We start from the raw sequence: 18,479 nt of genomic DNA, 5'->3' as shown, positions 1-18,479 counted from the left end.
CTATCCTTTCTTGTAGTGTTGTAGCTATGCACTTTGCCATCATTTTTGAATTGGGATGGGTTATCAATAACAAATTTCATAAGTGAATATATGTATTGTGAAGGTACTGTGAATATACTTAGTTCCTGCAAGGTGATCTTGGGTGGGCTCCAGCTATTATTCTGATTACACATTTCTGTGCAATGAATACTTTTTCTCTTAAAAGATGAATTACCCTAAAATTGGTGTCTTATGAAAACAGTGAATGAAAATTGGCATAGCAGGGTAATCTACTGATATGTTTATCACCAAAATTTGCAATAACCCTAATAGCATAAATAGAAGAACCTAACTGTTTCAGCAAATCATTGATGTGTTTTTACAATTAAATTTCTCATCAGTGCATACACCCAGAAATTTTGAATATTCTGCCTTAGCAACAGACTTCTGATCAATGTCTGTTTTCTGATCAATGTCTGTTTTTATCAATTGTGCTATGCCATTTACTTGTATGTACTGTGTATTCTCAAAATTTAGTGAGAGCCCATTTGCAGAGAACCACTTAACAATTTTCTGAAAGACATTATTTATAATTTCCTTGGCTGATTCTTGTTTGTTGGGTGTGATTACTATGCTTGTATCATCAGCAAAAAGAACTAGCTTTGCATCTTTATGAATATAGAGTGGCAAGTCATTAATATACACTCCTGGAAATGGAAAAAAGAACACATTGACACCGGTGTGTCAGACCCACCATACTTGCTCCGGACGCTGCGAGAGGGCTGTACAAGCAATGATCACACGCACGGCACAGCGGACACACCAGGAACCGCGGTGTTGGCCGTCGAATGGCGCTAGCTGCGCAGCATTTGTGCACCGCCGCCGTCAGTGTCAGCCAGTTTGCCGTGGCATACGGAGCTCCATCGCAGTCTTTAACACTGGTAGCATGCCGCGACAGCGTGGACATGAACCGTATGTGCAGTCGACGGACTTTGAGCGAGGGCGTATAGCGGGCATGCGGGAGGCCGGGTGGACGTACCGCCGAATTGCTCAACACGTGGGGCGTGAGGTCTCCACAGTACTTCGATGTTGTCGCCAGTGGTCGGCGGAAGGTGCACGTGCCCGTCGACCTGGGACCGGACCACAGCGACGCACGGATGCACGCCAAGACCGTAGGATCCTACGCAGTGCCGTAGGGGACCGCACCGCCACTTCCCAGCAAATTAGGGACACTGTTGCTCCTGGGGTATCGGCGAGGACCATTCGCAACCGTCTCCATGAAGCTGGGCTACGGTCCCGCACACCGTTAGGCCGTCTTCTGCTCACGCCCCAACATCGTGCAGCCCGCCTCCAGTGGTGTCGCGACAGGCGTGAATGGAGGGACGAATGGAGACGTGTCGTCTTCAGCGATGAGAGTCGCTTCTGCCTTGGTGCCAATGATGGTCGTCTGCGTGTTTGGCGCCGTGCAGGTGAGCACCACAATCAGGACTGCATACGACCGAGGCACACAGGGCCAACACCCTGCATCATGGTGTGGGGAGCGATCTCCTACACTGGCCGTACACCACTGGTTGATCGTCGAGGGGACACTGAATAGTGCACGGTACATCCAAACCGTCATCGAACCCATCGTTCTACCATTCCTATACCGGCAAGGGAACTTGCTGTTCCAACAGGACAATGCACGTCCGCATGTATCCCGTGCCACCCAACGTGCTCTAGAAGGTGTAAGTCAACTACCCTGGCCAGCAAGATCTCCGGATCTGTCCCCCATTGAGCATGTTTGGGACTGGATGAAGCGTCGTCTCACGCGGTCTGCACGTCCAGCACGAACGCTGGTCCAACTGAGGCGCCAGGTGGAAATGGCATGTCAAGCCGTTCCACAGGACTACATCCAGCATCTCTACGATCATCTCCATGGGAGAATAGCAGCCTGCATTGCTGCGAAAGGTGGATATACACTGTACTAGTGCCGACATTGTGCATGCTCTGTTGCCTGTGTCTATGTGCCTGTGGTTCTGTCAGTGTGATCATGTGATGTATCTGACCCCAGGAATGTGTCAATAAAGTTTCCCCTTCCTGGGACAATGAATTCACGGTGTTCTTATTTCAATTTCCAGGAGTGTATATTAAGAACAATAAGGGAACCAAGGGCGAACCCTGTGGGACATCATTCTTGATACCTCCCAGTTAGAGGACTCTGCTGATTTTTATAGACTATCTGTACCATTAATTTCAACCTTCTTCAGTCTTCCAGTGAAATATGAATTAAACCGTTTGTGTACTGCCCAACTCATACCACAATACTTAAGCTTATCTATAAGATTTTCATGACTCACACAATCAAAAGCTTTTGGGAGATCACAAAATATCCCAATGGGTGATGTTTGGTTATTCAATGCATTTAACATTTGATCAGTGAAAGAATATATAACATGCTTTCTGAAAGTCAAATTGACATTTTGTTAGTACTTCATTTTTTTGATGCTACTCTTGAATACACCACCTTTTTAAGACTTTTGGATAAAGCTGTTAGAAGTGAGATTGGGTGGTAGCTGTTAGCATCAGACCTATCCCCTTCTTTATGCAATGGTTTAACAATAGCGCATTTCAGTCAATCTGGAAAAATACCCTGTTTCAGTGAGCTACTACATACATAGCTGAGAATCCTACTTATCTGTTGGGAACACCCTTTTAGTACTCTGTTCGAAATTTCATCAATTCCATGTGAACTTTTACTTTTGAATGAAAGTATTATGTTCCTAACTTCCGTAGAAGAGGTGGGTTGAATTTCAATATACTGCCTTGTATTTTCTAATGAATAGTTGGATCCTGTTTTCTCTGCAACACTTAAAAATGATTATTAAAGACATTTTCTAGTTCTGACTTCTTTACAACAAACTTCTTATCGAGTCTGAAAGAAATACAGTCTTCCTGTGCTCTTGGTTGCCATGTTTCCCTTTTAACAATATTCCAAATGGTTTTAATTTTATTGCCAGATGTGCTAATCTCAGACATAATGCACATACTTCTGAACTTTTTAATAACTTTTCTTAATACAGTGTAGTAGTTTTTAAAAGGTTTCACTGTTTCTCGATCATTAACCCTCCTAGCTGTAAGACACATTTTCCTTTTCTGTTTACAAGATATTTTTTATCCTTTTAGTAAGCCATGGCTTTGTAGATGGTTTCTGACAATTATAGTTGACCATTTTCTTGGGAAAACAGTTTTCAAATTCACTCACAAAGGTATCATGAAATAGGTTAAATTTTAAATTAGCATCAGGTTCCCTATATACTTTACCCCAGTCTAGCTGCTGCAGGCTTTACCTAAAATTTTCAACTACTAAATCACTAACCGAATGCACTATTTTGGAAGACTGTTTTGCATTACTGTACGGAGGTGTGTCATGTACTGTAACTAGCTGTGCATCATGATCAGACAGATCATTCTTAACGGGAAAAGCTTTTATTTGATTAAATTTGGTCTATAAAAACATTCAGTGTGCTGCTTTCCTGTACCACCTGCGTAGGAAAATCAACAACTGACGTCAAATTGAAAGAACCAAGTATAACTTCAAGGTCAAGCATTCTATCAGACAATCTACATTGAAATACCTGCAAACAATAATTTGCTTCCTCCTGTCTGACAGGCGGCACAACAAAGAATTCAACTTTTTCAAAAATGGCTGAAAATTTCCCTATGGGGACCTGTACATGGCTACAATTATAAAAGTACCATTATTTAGCTTAAACTGACATGCAAATGCTCCTCTACACAAAAAATTTTCCAGTTCCTATAGTTTTCACAGTATGACAAATTTTAACATATATGTCAACTCCTCTCTCCATAGTGTCTCTACTTACATGTGCTGAAAGCTTATATCCACCTACATTTACCATTTCCATACCTGTGATTATATGATGTTCACAGAGGCACAGTACATCTATTCCACCCTCAATTTCTAAATCTTCTAAACAAACAAGAAGCTCATCTTCTTTGTTTTTTAATCCCCTGATATTCTGATGCAATATACTAACATTTTCCACTGTGTTTTTATGAGAATCTTGTGATATTTTAACATCTCTAGTACCTGCCTGTCTGAGCTTCTAATTAAACTTAATTCCAATCAATGTTTGATGATTGGAACTAATCTTAGCACAAAAAAAGAGGTACTCCCATCAGTTTCAGTGCCCCCCCCCTTAAAGGATTTTCCTGTCATATCAGCCAATTTACCCTTCCCTTTCCTACTGAGATGCAGACCATGTCTTGCAAAGTCCCACCTACCAATACCATTAACAGGAAGCAAACCTATGCTTGAGAAAGTAGCTACGCCAAGCAGCTGATATAGCCCCATATTGACCGTCCTGACAGACTTGTTGAACTGGGGCTATCAATGCCACATGAAAGCACTGGACTCACATTCAGGAGGACGATGGTTCAATCCCGCGTCCGGCCATCCTGATTTAGGTTTTCCGTGATTTCCCTAAATCACTCCAGGCAAATGCTGGGATCGTTCCTTTCAAAGGGCACAGCCGACTTCCTTCCCCATCCTTCCCTAATCCGATGAGACCGATGACCTCGCTGTCTGGTCTCCTTCCCCAAACAACCCAACCCACATGAAAGCAGGAACCAAGCCAACATTTGTATGGTTCATTGCAGATGCTGTTTTTACCAAATCACACTCAATATTGTAGCCCTGCTCCCTATCAATACTGTTTCCCTCTCCACCCACTACCACAACATGACCTTGCTTTGTAATCCACCTGCACAATGATACTATTTAAGAATCTAGGGATCCTCACAGTATATATATTCACTTATGAACTTTGTTGTTAATAATCCAACTCAGTTCAAAAGTAATAGCAGGGTGCATAGCTATAATACCAGGAGAAAGGATGATCTTCACTATGCAGGGTTAAATCTGACTTTGGCACAGAAAGGGGTAAATTATGCTGCCACAAAAGTCTTTGGTCACCTACCAAACAGCATCAAAAGCCTGACAGATAGCCAACTAACATTTAAAAATAAATTAAAATAAATTTTAGATGACAACTCCTCCTACTCATTGGCTGAATTTTTAGATATAAATTAAGGGGAGTTAAAAAAAAAAAAAAAAACCAACAACTTAAACATTAGTGTCATGCAATATTTTGTGTAATGTAATATCTTGTACAGACATCTTTTATTAACCTGACACGTTCCACATCATTATGAAGTGTCATATTCATGATCTATGGAACAAGTATTAATCTAATCTAATCTGTCACCTGGCTAAGACAGCACTGGGCTTGAAAATAGGACCTGGTACCTGTCACCTAATTTTTCCTTCAATATCTGGCCCACACCTCTTCCATGGATACTACTTAACAACAGAACTTTCCTCCTACTTTATATTTCTTCTTCTTCTTCTTTTTGAAACAACTGGTTTCCTAGTGAAAGTCTATTGGGTGCTAACTACAATTACAACTACTTGAGCCTCTTCCTTAGTTGAATGAGGTAGCAAGACAAATCTATTGTATGTGCCAATGATGAAACTGTCAGATACTGCTCTATTTCTGTGGCCCCCGCTCCTTGCCACCACTTCCCACCTGTCGTCACCCTTCTATCCCCTCAACCTCATCAGTTCCTCCCTAGTACTACCCAGTTCAGCCTTAAGGGCTCTAACGTTCCCTATTTATGAAATTCAATGAAACCAATGTTTTGTGCCATGCTAACTATCCTTTCAGTTGGAGTGGTAATGTCAATATCAATTTTCTGGAACTGACAGTGTAAGGCAGCAGTTTGCTACACACAGCATTAAAATATTTCAGACTGCTATTTTTTCATGCATATCTATAGCTGACCACAATCTATTGGTTATGAACTGCAGATTGAAACTGAAGAAACTGCAAAAAGGTGGGAATTTAAGGAGATGGGACCTGGATAAACTGAAAGAACCAGAGGTTGTAGAGAGTTTCAGGGAGAGCATAAGGGAACAATTGACAGGAATGGGGGAAGGAAATACAGTAGAAGAAGAATGGGTAGCTCTGAGGGATGAAGTAGTGAAGGCAGCAGATGATCAAGTAGGTAAAAAGACGAGGGCTAATAGAAATCCTTGGGTAACAGAAGAAATATTGAATTTAATTGATGAAAGGAGAAAATATAAAAATGCAGTAAATGAAGCAGGCAAAAAGGAATACAAACGTCTCAAAAATGAGATGGACAGGAAGTGCAAAATGGCTAAGCAGGGATGGCTAGAGGACAAATGTAAGGATGTAGAGGCTTGTCTCACTAGGGGTAAGATAGATACTGCCTACAGGAAAATTAAAGAGACCTTTGGAGAGAAGAGAACCACTTGTATGAATATCAAGAGCTCAGATGGCAACCCAGTTCTAAGCAAAGAAGGGAAGGCAGAAAGGTGGAAGGAGTATATAGAGGGTTTATACAAGGGCACTGTACTTGAGGACAATATTATGGAAATGGAAGAGGATGTAGATGAAGACGAAATGGGAGATAAGATACTGCGTGAAGAGTTTGACAGAGCACTGAAAGACCTGAGTCGAAACAAGGCCCCGGGAGTAGACAACATTCCATTAGAACTACTGATGGCCTTGGGAGAGCCAGTCCTGACAAAACTCTACCATCTGGTGAGCAAGATGTATGAGGCAGGCGAAATACCCTCAGACTTCAAGAAGAATGTAATAATTCCAATCCCAAAGAAAGCAGGTGTTGACAGATGTGAAAATTACCGAACTATCAGTTTAATAAGTCACAGCTGCAAAATACTAACGCGAATTCTTTACAGACGAATGGAAAAACTGGTAGAAGCGGACCTCGGGGAAGATCAGTTTGGATTCCGTAGAAATGTTGGAACACGTGAGGCAATACTAACCTTACGACTTATCTTAGAAGAAAGATTAAGAAAAGGCAAACCTACGTTTCTAGCATTTGTAGACTTAGAGAAAGCTTTTGACAATGTTAACTGGAATACTCTCTTTCAAATTCTGAAGGTGGCCGGGGTAAAATACAGGGACCGAAAGGCTATTTACAATTTGTACAGGAACCAGATGGCAGTTATAAGAGTCGAGGGACATGAAAGGGAAGCAGTGGTTGGGAAGGGAGTAAGAAAGGGTTGTAGCCTCTCCCCGATGTTATTCAATCTGTATATTGAGCAAGCAATAAAGGAGACAAAAGAAAAGTTCGGAGCAGGTATTAAAATCCATGGAGAAGAAATAAAAACTTTTAGGTTCGCCGATGACATTGTAATTCTGTCAGAGACAGCAAAGGACTTGGAAGAGCAGTTGAACGGAATGGACAGTGTCTTGAAAGGAGGATATAAGATTAACATCAACAAAAGCAAAACGAGGATAATGGAATGTAGTCAAATTAAATCGGGTGATGCTGCGGGAATTAGATTAGGAAATGAGACACTTAAAGTAGTAAAGGAGTTTTGCTATTTAGGGAGTAAAATAACTGATGATGGTCGAAGTAGAGAGGATAAAATGTAGACTGGCAATGGCAAGGAAATCGTTTCTGAAGAAGAGAAATTTGTTAACATCGAGTATAGATTTAAGTGTCATGAAGTCGTTTCTGAACGTATTTGTATGGAGTGTAGCCATGTATGGAAGTGAAGTTTGGACAAGAAGAGAATAGAAGCTTTCGAAATGTGGTGCTACAGAAGAATGCTGAAGATAAGGTGGGTAGATCACGTAACTAATGAGGAGGTATTGAATAGGATTGGGGAGAAGAGAAGCTTGTGGCACAACTTGACTAGAAGAAGGGATCGGTTGGTAGGACATGTTTTGAGGCATCAAGGGATCACAAATTTAGCATTGGAGGGCAGCGTGGAGGGTAAAAATCGTAGAGGGAGACCAAGAGATGAATACATTAAGCAGATTCAGAAGGATGTAGGTTGCAGTAAGTACTGGGAGATGAAGAAGCTTGCACAGGATAGAGTAGCATGGAGAACTGCATCAAACCAGTCTCAGGACTGAAGACCACAACAACAACAACATCTATTTGCCTCAATCACCATGTTAATGTTGAACTGTCATGATAGTCTCTTGATGGGAATGTTGTCATTCGAGTTCCATTTGGGTAAAGTTTTGAAAAAGTGTGGCACATAGATCATCTTTATTGTTACAACAAACATTTGATCAGTGCACTTTGAAACAAAAATAATGCTGATATTTCCATTTCAAATAATAATGGTAGGGGGTGCCCTTAGGCTTGGTGAATGGTAATTATAAAATTTCATTTGTCTCCTTCTGAAAGGTCTCCTCTACAAATGAGAGTTATTTTTTTAAATTTTTGTTTTAGCGGTCTTTAATGTGGCAACAATTCCAGAATAGACAAAAAAGATTGTATGGTTAAACAATTGTCTTCAAAATAAACTCATTTTGTTCAGGTTAAAAAGAGCCTTTTAGTGCAAAACTGGTCAATTGCAATTTTCTTGAGTATCGCTTTAAATTCTTTTATTTCAAGTTAATCTTTTAGATTCCGATTCACTATAAGGTTTATTTTACAAAAACCAAATATAAGATCTGTAAATGAACTCTTAGCTGTAACTCAACAAAGACACATCCCATAGCATGCTGAATGTCAACGATATGCGCAACTTCTCACTGTGATACAAAACTAACATCTTTTCTGATGGACATTGCTGTTTTATGCACCTTTTCACCTTGACAGACACACCTCCTTATCCTTCTCCTCCTTTGAATACAGAGTATCACATACACACTGTTACACCTCTAGTACAGTGATATGGCAATAAAACAGACGTGTGAACATAATATGTTAAGGTTGTCATTTTGCTGCTGCTGTTGCACTCCAAATGCTATTTAAACAAGACTTGTATTTAAGTGAAAATGCAGGTTCATACGTACTTCCATTATGGATTTTTTCTGAACTATCCATCGTGGAGGCTACTTTAAGAGAATGCTTTGAGGACAGTTACTCAAGAAAGTTTTTTCTCAACTACTGTCTGTGAAAATTGTAATTTTAACAGTCATTTCCAGTTCCCTGCAGCCTATACTTCTGGTAAACTTTTACATCTATCCCAAAAATCTTACTGCATATATCATGTTTAGAACTGTATAAAAGGTGCTAAAGTATAAGAAAAATATTGCTATGACCATATGAAGCATAGCATATGCCTAACTCAGCATACTACTGAATGTCACATTTTGCTTCAAGGTATCGGAATGATGCTATTTGAGTTTCCAGAGCAAATGAAAAAGTCAAAAAGAAGTAAAACTGCCATTGTTATACTCTTTGGACAAGCAACACATAACAATAGGCAAAACACAACTTAACCCCATACAGCATTTTAATACCTGCAATACTTCCAAGCACTTGCTGTACTTTGCTTCGTTAAAACGACAAATACAGATTGCCATCTTACCATTAAACACAAATAGTTGCCGACAGTGTAGCAGTATTTGCATTGTACCCCACAATCTGGAAATATTTTTTGCAAGGACAAACAAATAAAAATTAGAAAGACCACATGGAAAATTGCCTTACCTTATTAACCCATTCAACTCTTTCCACATCGGGGAAGAAGACCTGGAAGGAAAAAATAATAAATAAATAAATAAATTGAACAATTTAATTTAACATACATATGGCAAACATTGCACATTACCACAATACGTCAGATTATTATTTATTTTTTGCTATATTTAAGTAAAATTGCCCCCCCCCCCCTCCCCCCATGAACCTTGCTGTTGGTGGGGAGGCTTGTGTGCCTCAGCAATACAGAGAGCCATACCGTAGGTGCAATCACAACGGAGGGGTATCTGTTAAGAGGTCAGACAAACGTAGGGTTCCTGAAGAGGGGCAGCAGTTGCAGAGGCAACAGTCTGGATGATTGACTGATATGGCCTTGTAACATTCACCAAAACAGCCTTGCTGTGCTGGTACTGCGAACGGCTGAAAGCAAGCAGAGCCTACATCTGTAATTTTTCCCAAGGGCATGCAGCTCTACTGTATGGTTATATGATGATGGCGTCCTTTTGAGTAAAATATTCTGGAGGTAAAATAGTCCCCCCATTCGGGTCTCTGGGTGGGGACTACTGAGGAGGTGGTTGTTATCAGGAGAAAGAAAACTAGCGTTCTACGGATCCGAGTGTGGAATGTCAGATCCCTTCATTGGACAAGTGGGTTAGAAAATTTAAAAAGGGAAATTGATAGGTTAAAGCTAGATATAGTGGGAATTAGGGAAGCTCGGTGGCTGGAGGAACAAGACTTCTGGTCAGGTGAATACAGGGTTATAAATACAAAATCAAATAGGAGTAATGCAGGAGTAGGTTTAATGATGAATAAAAAAGTAGGAGTCTGGGTAAGCTACTACAAACTGAATAGTGAATGCATTATTGTGGCCAAGATAGCCACGAAGCCCACGCCTACCACAGCAGTAAAAGTTTATATGCCAACTAGCTCCGCAGATGAACAAATTGATGAAATGTATGATGAGATAAAAGAAATTATTCAGATAGTGAAAGGAGATGAAAATTTAATAATCATTGGTGACTGCAATTCGACAGTAGAAAAAGAAAGAGAAGGAAACACAGTAGGTGAATATGGAATGGGGGCAAGGAATGAAAGAGGAAGCCACCTGGTAGAATTTTGCACAGAGCATAACTTGGTTCAAGAATCATGAAAGAAGGTTGTATACAAGGAAGAGGCCTGGAGATACTGGAAGGTTTCAGACAGATTATATAATGGTAAGACAGAGATTTAGGAACCAAGTTTTAAATTGTAAGACATTTCCAGGGGCAGATGTGGACTCTGACCATAATCTATTGGTTATGAACTGTAGATTAAAACTGAAGAAACTGCAAAAAGGTGGGAATTTAAGGAGATGGGACCTGGATAAACTGACTAAACCAGAGGTTGTACAGAGTTTCAGGGAGAGCATTGGGGTAAGATTGACAAGAATGGGGGAAAGAAATACAGTAGATGAAGAATGGGTAGCTTTGAGAGATGAAATCGTGAAGGCAGCAGAGGATCAAGTAGGTAAGAAGATGAGGGCTAGTAGAAATCCTTGGGTAACTGAAGAAATACTGAATTTAACTGATGAAAGAAGAAAATATAAAACGCAGTAAATGAAGCAGGCAAAAAGGAACACAAACGTCTCAAAAATGAGACTGACGGGAAGTGCAAAACGGCTAAGCAGGGATGACTAGAGGACAAATGTAAGGAGGTAGAGGCATATATCACTAGGGATAGGATAGATACTGCTTATAGAAAAATTAAAGAGACCTTTGGAGAAAGAGAGATCCATTTTTATGAATATCAGAGCTCAGATGGAAACCCATTCTAAGCAAAGAAGGGAAAGCAGAAAGGTGGAAGGAGTATATAGAGGGTTTATACAAGGGCGATGTACTTGAGGACAATATTAAGGAAATGGATAAGCACGTAGATGATGATGAAATGGGAGATATGATACTGCGTGAAGAGTTTGACACAGCACTGAAACACCTAAGTCGAAACAAGGCCCCGGGAGTAGACAACATTCCATTAGAACTACTGATAGCCTTGGGAGAGCCAGCCCTGACAAAACTCGTACCATCTGGTGAGCAAGATCTATAAGACAGGCGAAATACCCTCAGACTTCAAGAAGAATATAATAATTCCAATCCCAAGGAAAGCAGGTGTTGACAGATGTGAAAATTACCGAACTATCAGTTTAATGAGTCACGGCTGCAAAATACTAACACAAATTCTTTGCAGATGAATGGAAAAACTGGTAGAAGCCAACCTCGGGGAAGATCAGTTTGGATTCCGTAGAAATGTTGGAACATGTGAGGCAATAGTGACCCTACGACTTATCGTAGAAGATAGATTAAGGAATGGCAAACCTATGTTTGTAGCATTTGTAGACTTAGAGAATGTTGACTAGAATACTCTCAAATTCTGAAGTTGGCAGGGGTAAAACATATGGAATGAAAGGCTATCTACAATTTGTACAGAAACCAGATAGCAGTTATAAGAGTCGAGGGGCATGAAGGGAAGCAGTGGTTGGGAAGGGAGTGAGACAGGGTTGTAGCCTCTCCTCAATGTTATTCAATCTGTATATTGAGCTAGCAGTAAAGGAAATAAAAGAAAGTTCGGAGTAGGAATTAAAATCCATGGAGAAGAAGTAAAAACTTTGAGGTTTGCCGATGGCATTATAATTCTGTCAAAGACAGCACAGGACTTGGAAGAGCAGTTGAACGGAATGGACAGATTATTGAAAAGCAAAACGAGGATAATGGAATGTAGTCTAATTAAATCAGGTGATGAGGGAATTAGATTGACAGGCGATGGCAAGGAAAGCATTTCTGAAGAACAGAATTCTGTTAACATCAAGTATCGATTTAAGTGTCAGGAAGTCGTTTCTGTAAGTATTTGTCTCGAGTGTAGCCATGTATGGAAGTGAAACGTGGACGATAAATAGTTTAGACAAGAAGAGAATAGAAGCTTTCGAAATGTGGTGCTACAGAAGAATGCTGAAGATTAGATGGGTAGATCACATAACTAATGCGGAGGTGGTTGTTGTTGTGGTCTTCAGTCCTGAGACTGGTTTGATGCAGCTTTCCATGCTACCCTATCCTGTGCAAGTTTCTTCATCTCCCAGTACCTACTGCAACCTACATCCTTCTGAGTCTGCTTAGTGTATTCATCTCTTGGTCTCCCTCTACGATTTTTACCCTCCAATGCTAAATATGTGACCCCTTGATGCCTCAGAACATGTCCTACCAACCTGTCCCTTCTTCTCGTCAAGTTGTGCCACAAACTCCTCTTCTCCCCAATTCTATTCAATACCTCCTCATTAGTTATGTGATCTACCCATCTAACCTTCAGCATTCTTCTGTAGCACCACATTTCAAAAGCTTCTATTCTCTTCCTGTCCAAACTATTTATCGTCCATGTTTCACTTCCATACATGGCAACACTCCATACAAATACTTTCAGAAAAGACTTCCTGACACTTAAATCTATACTCGATGTTAACATATTTCTCTTCTTCAGAAACGCTTTCCTTGCCATTGCCAGTCTACATTTTATATCCTCTCTACTTCGACCATCATCAGTTATTTTGCTCCCCAAATAGCAATACTCCTTTACGTGTCTCATTTCCTAATCTAATTCCCTCAGCATGACCAGACTTAATTAGACTACATTCCATTATCCTCGTTTTGCTTTTGTTGATGTTCACCTTATATCCTCCTTTCAAGACACTGTCCATTCCGTTCAACTGCTCTTCCAAGTCCTTTGCTGTCTCTGACAGAATTACAATGTCATCGGCGAACCTCAAAGAATTTGTTTCTTCTCCATGGATTTTAATACCTACTCCGAATTTTTCTTTTGTTTCCTTTACTTCTGGCTCAATATACAGATCGAATAACATTGGGGAGAGGCTACAACCCTGTCTCACTCCATTCCCAACCACTGCTTCCCTTTCATGCCCCTCGACTCATAACTGCCATCTGGTTTCTGTACAAACTGTAAATAGCCTTTCGCTCCAATGAGGAGGTACTGAATAGAATTAGGGAGAAGAGGAGTTTGTGGCACAACTTGACTAGAAGAAGGGATTGGTTGGTAGGACACGTTCTGAGGCATCAAGGGATCACCAATTTAGTATTGGAGGGCAGCGTGGAGGGTAAAAATTGTAGAGGCAGACCAAGAGATGAATACACTAAGCAGATTCAGAAGGATGTAGGTTGCAGTAGGTACTGGGAGCTGAAGAAGCTTGCAAAGGATAGAGTAGCATTGAGAGCTGAATCAAACCAGTCTCTGGACTGAAGACCATAACACATGTAAAATTGTCTTCCAAGTTTAAATGTCATTGTGTGTGAAACCTGACAGGGAAGTACAATCCAGAATCTCACACTTTTGGAACGAAGAAACCTCCACCAAGACCTGGAGAGATTATCATGTAATATCCTGTTGATGATTAAGTCATTGCAGATGGGGCCACAAGCTTGGGATGCAAAGGACATCAAACCTAGTCCTAACTTCAATAAACATTATATACACAGTTTAAATAAAAACAAACAATGTGAATGCAAATAATGGACTAAAAAAAAGTTTTTTTTAAATAATTTCAATTGAGAAATTCTATAATGAGGGAATAAATATTCTAATACAGCATCTGCATATAATGCAAATAATGTACAACTTTCTTCATCAAAGTCAGTACTGTAGCAAGCTGCACACAAAGTAAGCACCATACACATACTTCATTAACACAGATGTGGAAGATTTTTTTGAATAACAAGAGTATTTTTCTGTTTACTCACTAGAAGTCAATGCAGATACTATTTTCACAGTGCTTAACGAAAATGATTTTTGGAGTTTCACAACCATCAGCAAGTGCAAAGTGGGATTTTTGACGGCAGTCAGGAGAGAGAGGGGGGGGGGGGGGTATAACAGTGGCACAAAGAAATTTTTGACCAGCATTTACAAGCGTATTTGCAAATGGCTATGTGGCTATGTGCAACTTAAAGTTGGGTTCTATATACTAATTCTCGAACTGTACCACAGAGAACAGTGTTTAACAACAATTTCTTGGCATGTTGTACAACTATGATATAGAGGGAATAATTTTTCCTTTTTAATACATGTGTTTTTGGATAGGATTCGCCTTTAGCAAAACACAATTGTGTTCTTTAACACAAACATGTTTCACTACAGTTGCAGCATCTTCAGTGGGCATTTATTTTGTGGTTTTCCTGATGTATTGCGTTTCTACAGTGACTATTTCTTTCCCTTCACAGTTTGTATCTGCAACCACTTACAAATTGTGAAACAAAAGAGTCCCTGTAGAAACATTATACATCAGGAAAACCACACCATGTGGTAAAACGTCATAAAATAAAAGCCCACTGAAGATGCTGCAACTGCAGTGAAACATGTTTGGGTTAAACACAAAGTGATGTTTTGTAAAAGGTGGACCCTATCCAAAAACATATGTATTGTTAAAGCAAACGCGGGAAAGATAAAGCATCAACCCCAATATTATTATTTTCCTTTTTATTTTATTTCCGTTCTTCGAAAATGCAACGATTAGTTCTAATAGATGTAGCATAAATATTGTCCATATTCTTAAGTTTAAGCAACATTAATTTATAATGCTTCCAGCTGTGCGTAGTTCGGAACACAGAAGAAAATATTTGGCTGTTTGTACTTACACTATTCTCTCAGTCATGTTGATTCCACGGATATATTTAGTTTAAGAAAGACAATGCAACGATTGCGCTTTAAACATCCCGGTTTCGTGCCAGAGACGGAACACACTGAATACAAACTATATCCGACACAAAACAGTTATATCAACAATAATTTACGGAATGTCTGGGATTAACACTTAATAAACTTACCCAGCTTGGTAGTTCGTCGACTCTTGCAAGAATTACTTCTTTTTCCTGGCACAATGCTGATGCTTTGGCAATGGTTCGTCGGAGCTCTTTTTCTTTTTTCCACTCATCTCTTATGACAGATAGTACGATAGGTCCTATCAGCCACGCTATACTGAATTCCATATACCCAAGCGCATACACCAACGCAACTGTCCCTAACTTTTTTACAAAACTATACATAACATTCATTATGTTCACTCCCCCTATTCGTTTTATGGCATCTACGGCCTGCTCTTTACTTGGTGCAACCATTCTGCCCGCTGGCGGAAGAACTGTCAAAAAGCAATTAAATGCAACTCCGTCAGATCAACAAATGCAAGTGGAAACTGAAGAACACAATGCACCTGTCACTGCTTAAATAACCACACCCACTCCATAAACCGGGTGTCACAAATCCTCGTTGTCTGACGTAATATTTATTATTAAACACTTTGGCGGCAAAGTAGTTAACTGCCGACACCGCAAACGCGCAAACTACTTGCCACATAATCGATACGCATCGATACAGTCGAAAGTTTTAAGGTCGATTCATACTTAACGGAATGGCACGTCAAAATATTCTTTTTAAATTTTGTACATTCTTTCCATGTAGCCGTCAAGCTAACGACTTTTGCACACGTGATTTAGAGATTGAATAATAAATAATACTTACATATAGTAATCGTACATACAATAGTCTTAATATTCTTAATATACTACGTTTTGCAGCAGAAGCCCTGCACCTTAAAGGCCACGGAGTGAATACAAACAATTATTTACTAGGAATGCTGTGAACCCTCCATGGAACAGTTTTCCTTCAGAAGTTTTTCAAAGTACTTGGCAGCTTGTTGAACTCTATATGTTGTCAGTTATTTTTAATTTTGTCATTGCTTTAAGAAGTTACCCTTGCTTCTCGTCTCATAATGTGTGTATCCACGGCCGCCTGTATTAGAGGCCGGAGTCGTCAAGCTGACAACGACGTAGCCTGTGACGTCAGTAGGCCGGCTAGCGTGACCAGCTAGGCCGAGACTAAAGTTTAGATTTCGTCGAATGGAGATGACGTGTCAGATATAAATACGCAATCACTTTTTTTTGTAGATTTGGTCCCTATAAATAAGACAGTAACCTAGAAAAGCTAATTTGTCGCACTATTACACCGACTTTATGTCGGAATTACGCAGTTTATTCTCGTTTCCTTGCAACGATGAACTTTTCAACAACTCACATGTTCTTCATATTATGACGTTTCTTACAAGAGATTTGGATGTACAAGTTCAGCAAACAATTTTGTGAGTTGCCTACTAACATTATTTGCAGACTTGCAATTATTTCAGTCTGTTATTTGGAATATATTATGATATTCCTTCCTATATAAATGACAAATATGACAAACACCTTCTTGGAGGCTGCACCTTACTTAAATACGATAGTAACCCAGGGAATATTTTTGGCACAGCTTCTGGTAAAAGCTGGCCTTTGACGAGGAAACTCGTCACAGTTCACATCAGAATCCTTGTAAATCTCCACTCTTGATACGTCACTTTCTTCAAAATGTTTAATGCAAACAGCACTTCCATTTGATGGAGTCGAGTCCTTTCTGGGGATATTTCTTGTCCATCGTTTTCTGTTTTCCTCTTCAGTAGGGAATCTGAACACTGAGATGTAACCCTATTCATTGCTGGGTTTGTAGTTGCTGTTGCAACCAGGAACACAACATTTTTCTGGCATCTGCAAATAGAATGATGCATTAATTGCTAACATCTTAAATCAAAATACTATTATGTAAAAATAGCAAATGAGAATTTGAGTGGACTGGTTATTTCTACTGCTTGGACATCACGAAACACAAGTCTACAATAGAATCAAATGTGTAGAAATACACTCCTGGAAATTGAAATAAGAACACCGTGAATTCATTGTCCCAGGAAGGGGAAACTTTATTGACACATTCCTGGGGTCAGATACATCACATGATCACACTGACAGAACCACAGGCACATAGACACAGGCAACAGAGCATGCACAATGTCGGCACTAGTACAGTGTATATCCACCTTTCGCAGCAATGCAGGCTGCTATTCTCCCATGGCGACGATCGTAGAGATGCTGGATGTAGTCCTGTGGAACGGCTTGCCATGCCATTTCCACCTGGCGCCTCAGTTTGACCAGCGTTCGTGCTGGACGTGCAGACCGCGTGAGACGACGCTTCATCCAGTCCCAAACATGCTCAATGGGGGACAGATCCGGAGATCTTGCTGGCCAGGGTAGTTGACTTACACCTTCTAGAGCACGTTGGATGGCACGGGATACATGCGGACGTGCATTGTCCTGTTGGAACAGCAAGTTCCCTTGCCGGTCTAGGAACGGTAGAACGATGGGTTCGATGACGGTTTGGATGTACTGTGCACTATTCAGTGTCCCCTCGACGATCACCAGTGGTGTACGGCCAGTGTAGGAGATCGCTCCCCACACCATGATGCCGGGTGTTGGCCCTGTGTGCCTCGGTCGTATGCAGTCCTGATTGTGGCGCTCACCTGCACGGCGCCAAACACGCATACGACCATCATTGGCACCAAGGCAGAAGCGACTCTCATCGCTGAAGACGACACGTCTCCATTAGTCCCTCCATTCACGTCTGTCGCGACACCACTGGAGGTGGGCTCCACGATGTTGGGGCGTGAGCGGAAGACGGCCTAACGGTGTGCGGGACCGTAGCCCAGCTTCATGGAGACGGTTGCGAATGGTCCTCGCCGATACCCCAGGAGCAACAGTGTCCCTAATTTGCTGGGAAGTGGCGGTGCGGTCCCCTACGGCACTGCGTAGGATCCTACGGTCTTGGCGTGCATCCGTGCGTCGCTGCGGTCCGGTCCCAGGTCGACGGGCACGTGCACCTTCCGCCGACCACTGACGACAACATCCATGTACTGTGGAGACCTCACGCCCCACGTGTTGAGCAATTCGGCGGTACGTCCACCCGGCCTCCCGCATGCCCACTATACGCCCTCGCTCAAAGTCCGTCAACTGCACATAACGGTTCACGTCCACGCTGTCGCTGCATGCTACCAGTGTTAAAGACTGCGATGGAGCTCCGTATGCCACGGCAAACTGGCTGACACTGACGGCGGCGGT

At 41.0% G+C, this 18,479-nt stretch overlaps 1 protein-coding gene across 3 annotated transcripts in view; it reads right to left on the bottom strand.

The window, feature by feature from the left end:
* The window catches only part of LOC126469986 (extended synaptotagmin-2-B), a 182,197-nt gene extending 166,385 nt beyond the window's left edge, over positions 1-15,812 (bottom strand). For 2 of the 3 annotated variants that reach the window (XM_050097431.1, XM_050097433.1), the window contains exons 1-2: positions 15,333-15,812; positions 9,490-9,531 (exon numbers count right to left, since the gene is read on the bottom strand). In XM_050097431.1, coding sequence (XP_049953388.1) covers positions 9,490-9,531; positions 15,333-15,623 — 333 coding nt within the window. In that variant the 5' untranslated portion in view covers positions 15,624-15,812. The remainder of the gene's footprint in view (positions 1-9,489; positions 9,532-15,332) is intronic. The other variant, XM_050097432.1, reaches the window with a different exon arrangement.
* Between the last annotated feature and the right edge of the window lie 2,667 nt (positions 15,813-18,479).

Source organism: Schistocerca serialis, chromosome 3, assembly GCF_023864345.2.
Source record: "Schistocerca serialis cubense isolate TAMUIC-IGC-003099 chromosome 3, iqSchSeri2.2, whole genome shotgun sequence".
Classification (NCBI taxonomy): Eukaryota; Metazoa; Arthropoda; class Insecta; order Orthoptera; family Acrididae; genus Schistocerca; species Schistocerca serialis.
The sequence above is the reverse complement of the archived record's forward strand: the minus strand, read 5'-3'. Positions and strand labels throughout refer to the sequence as shown.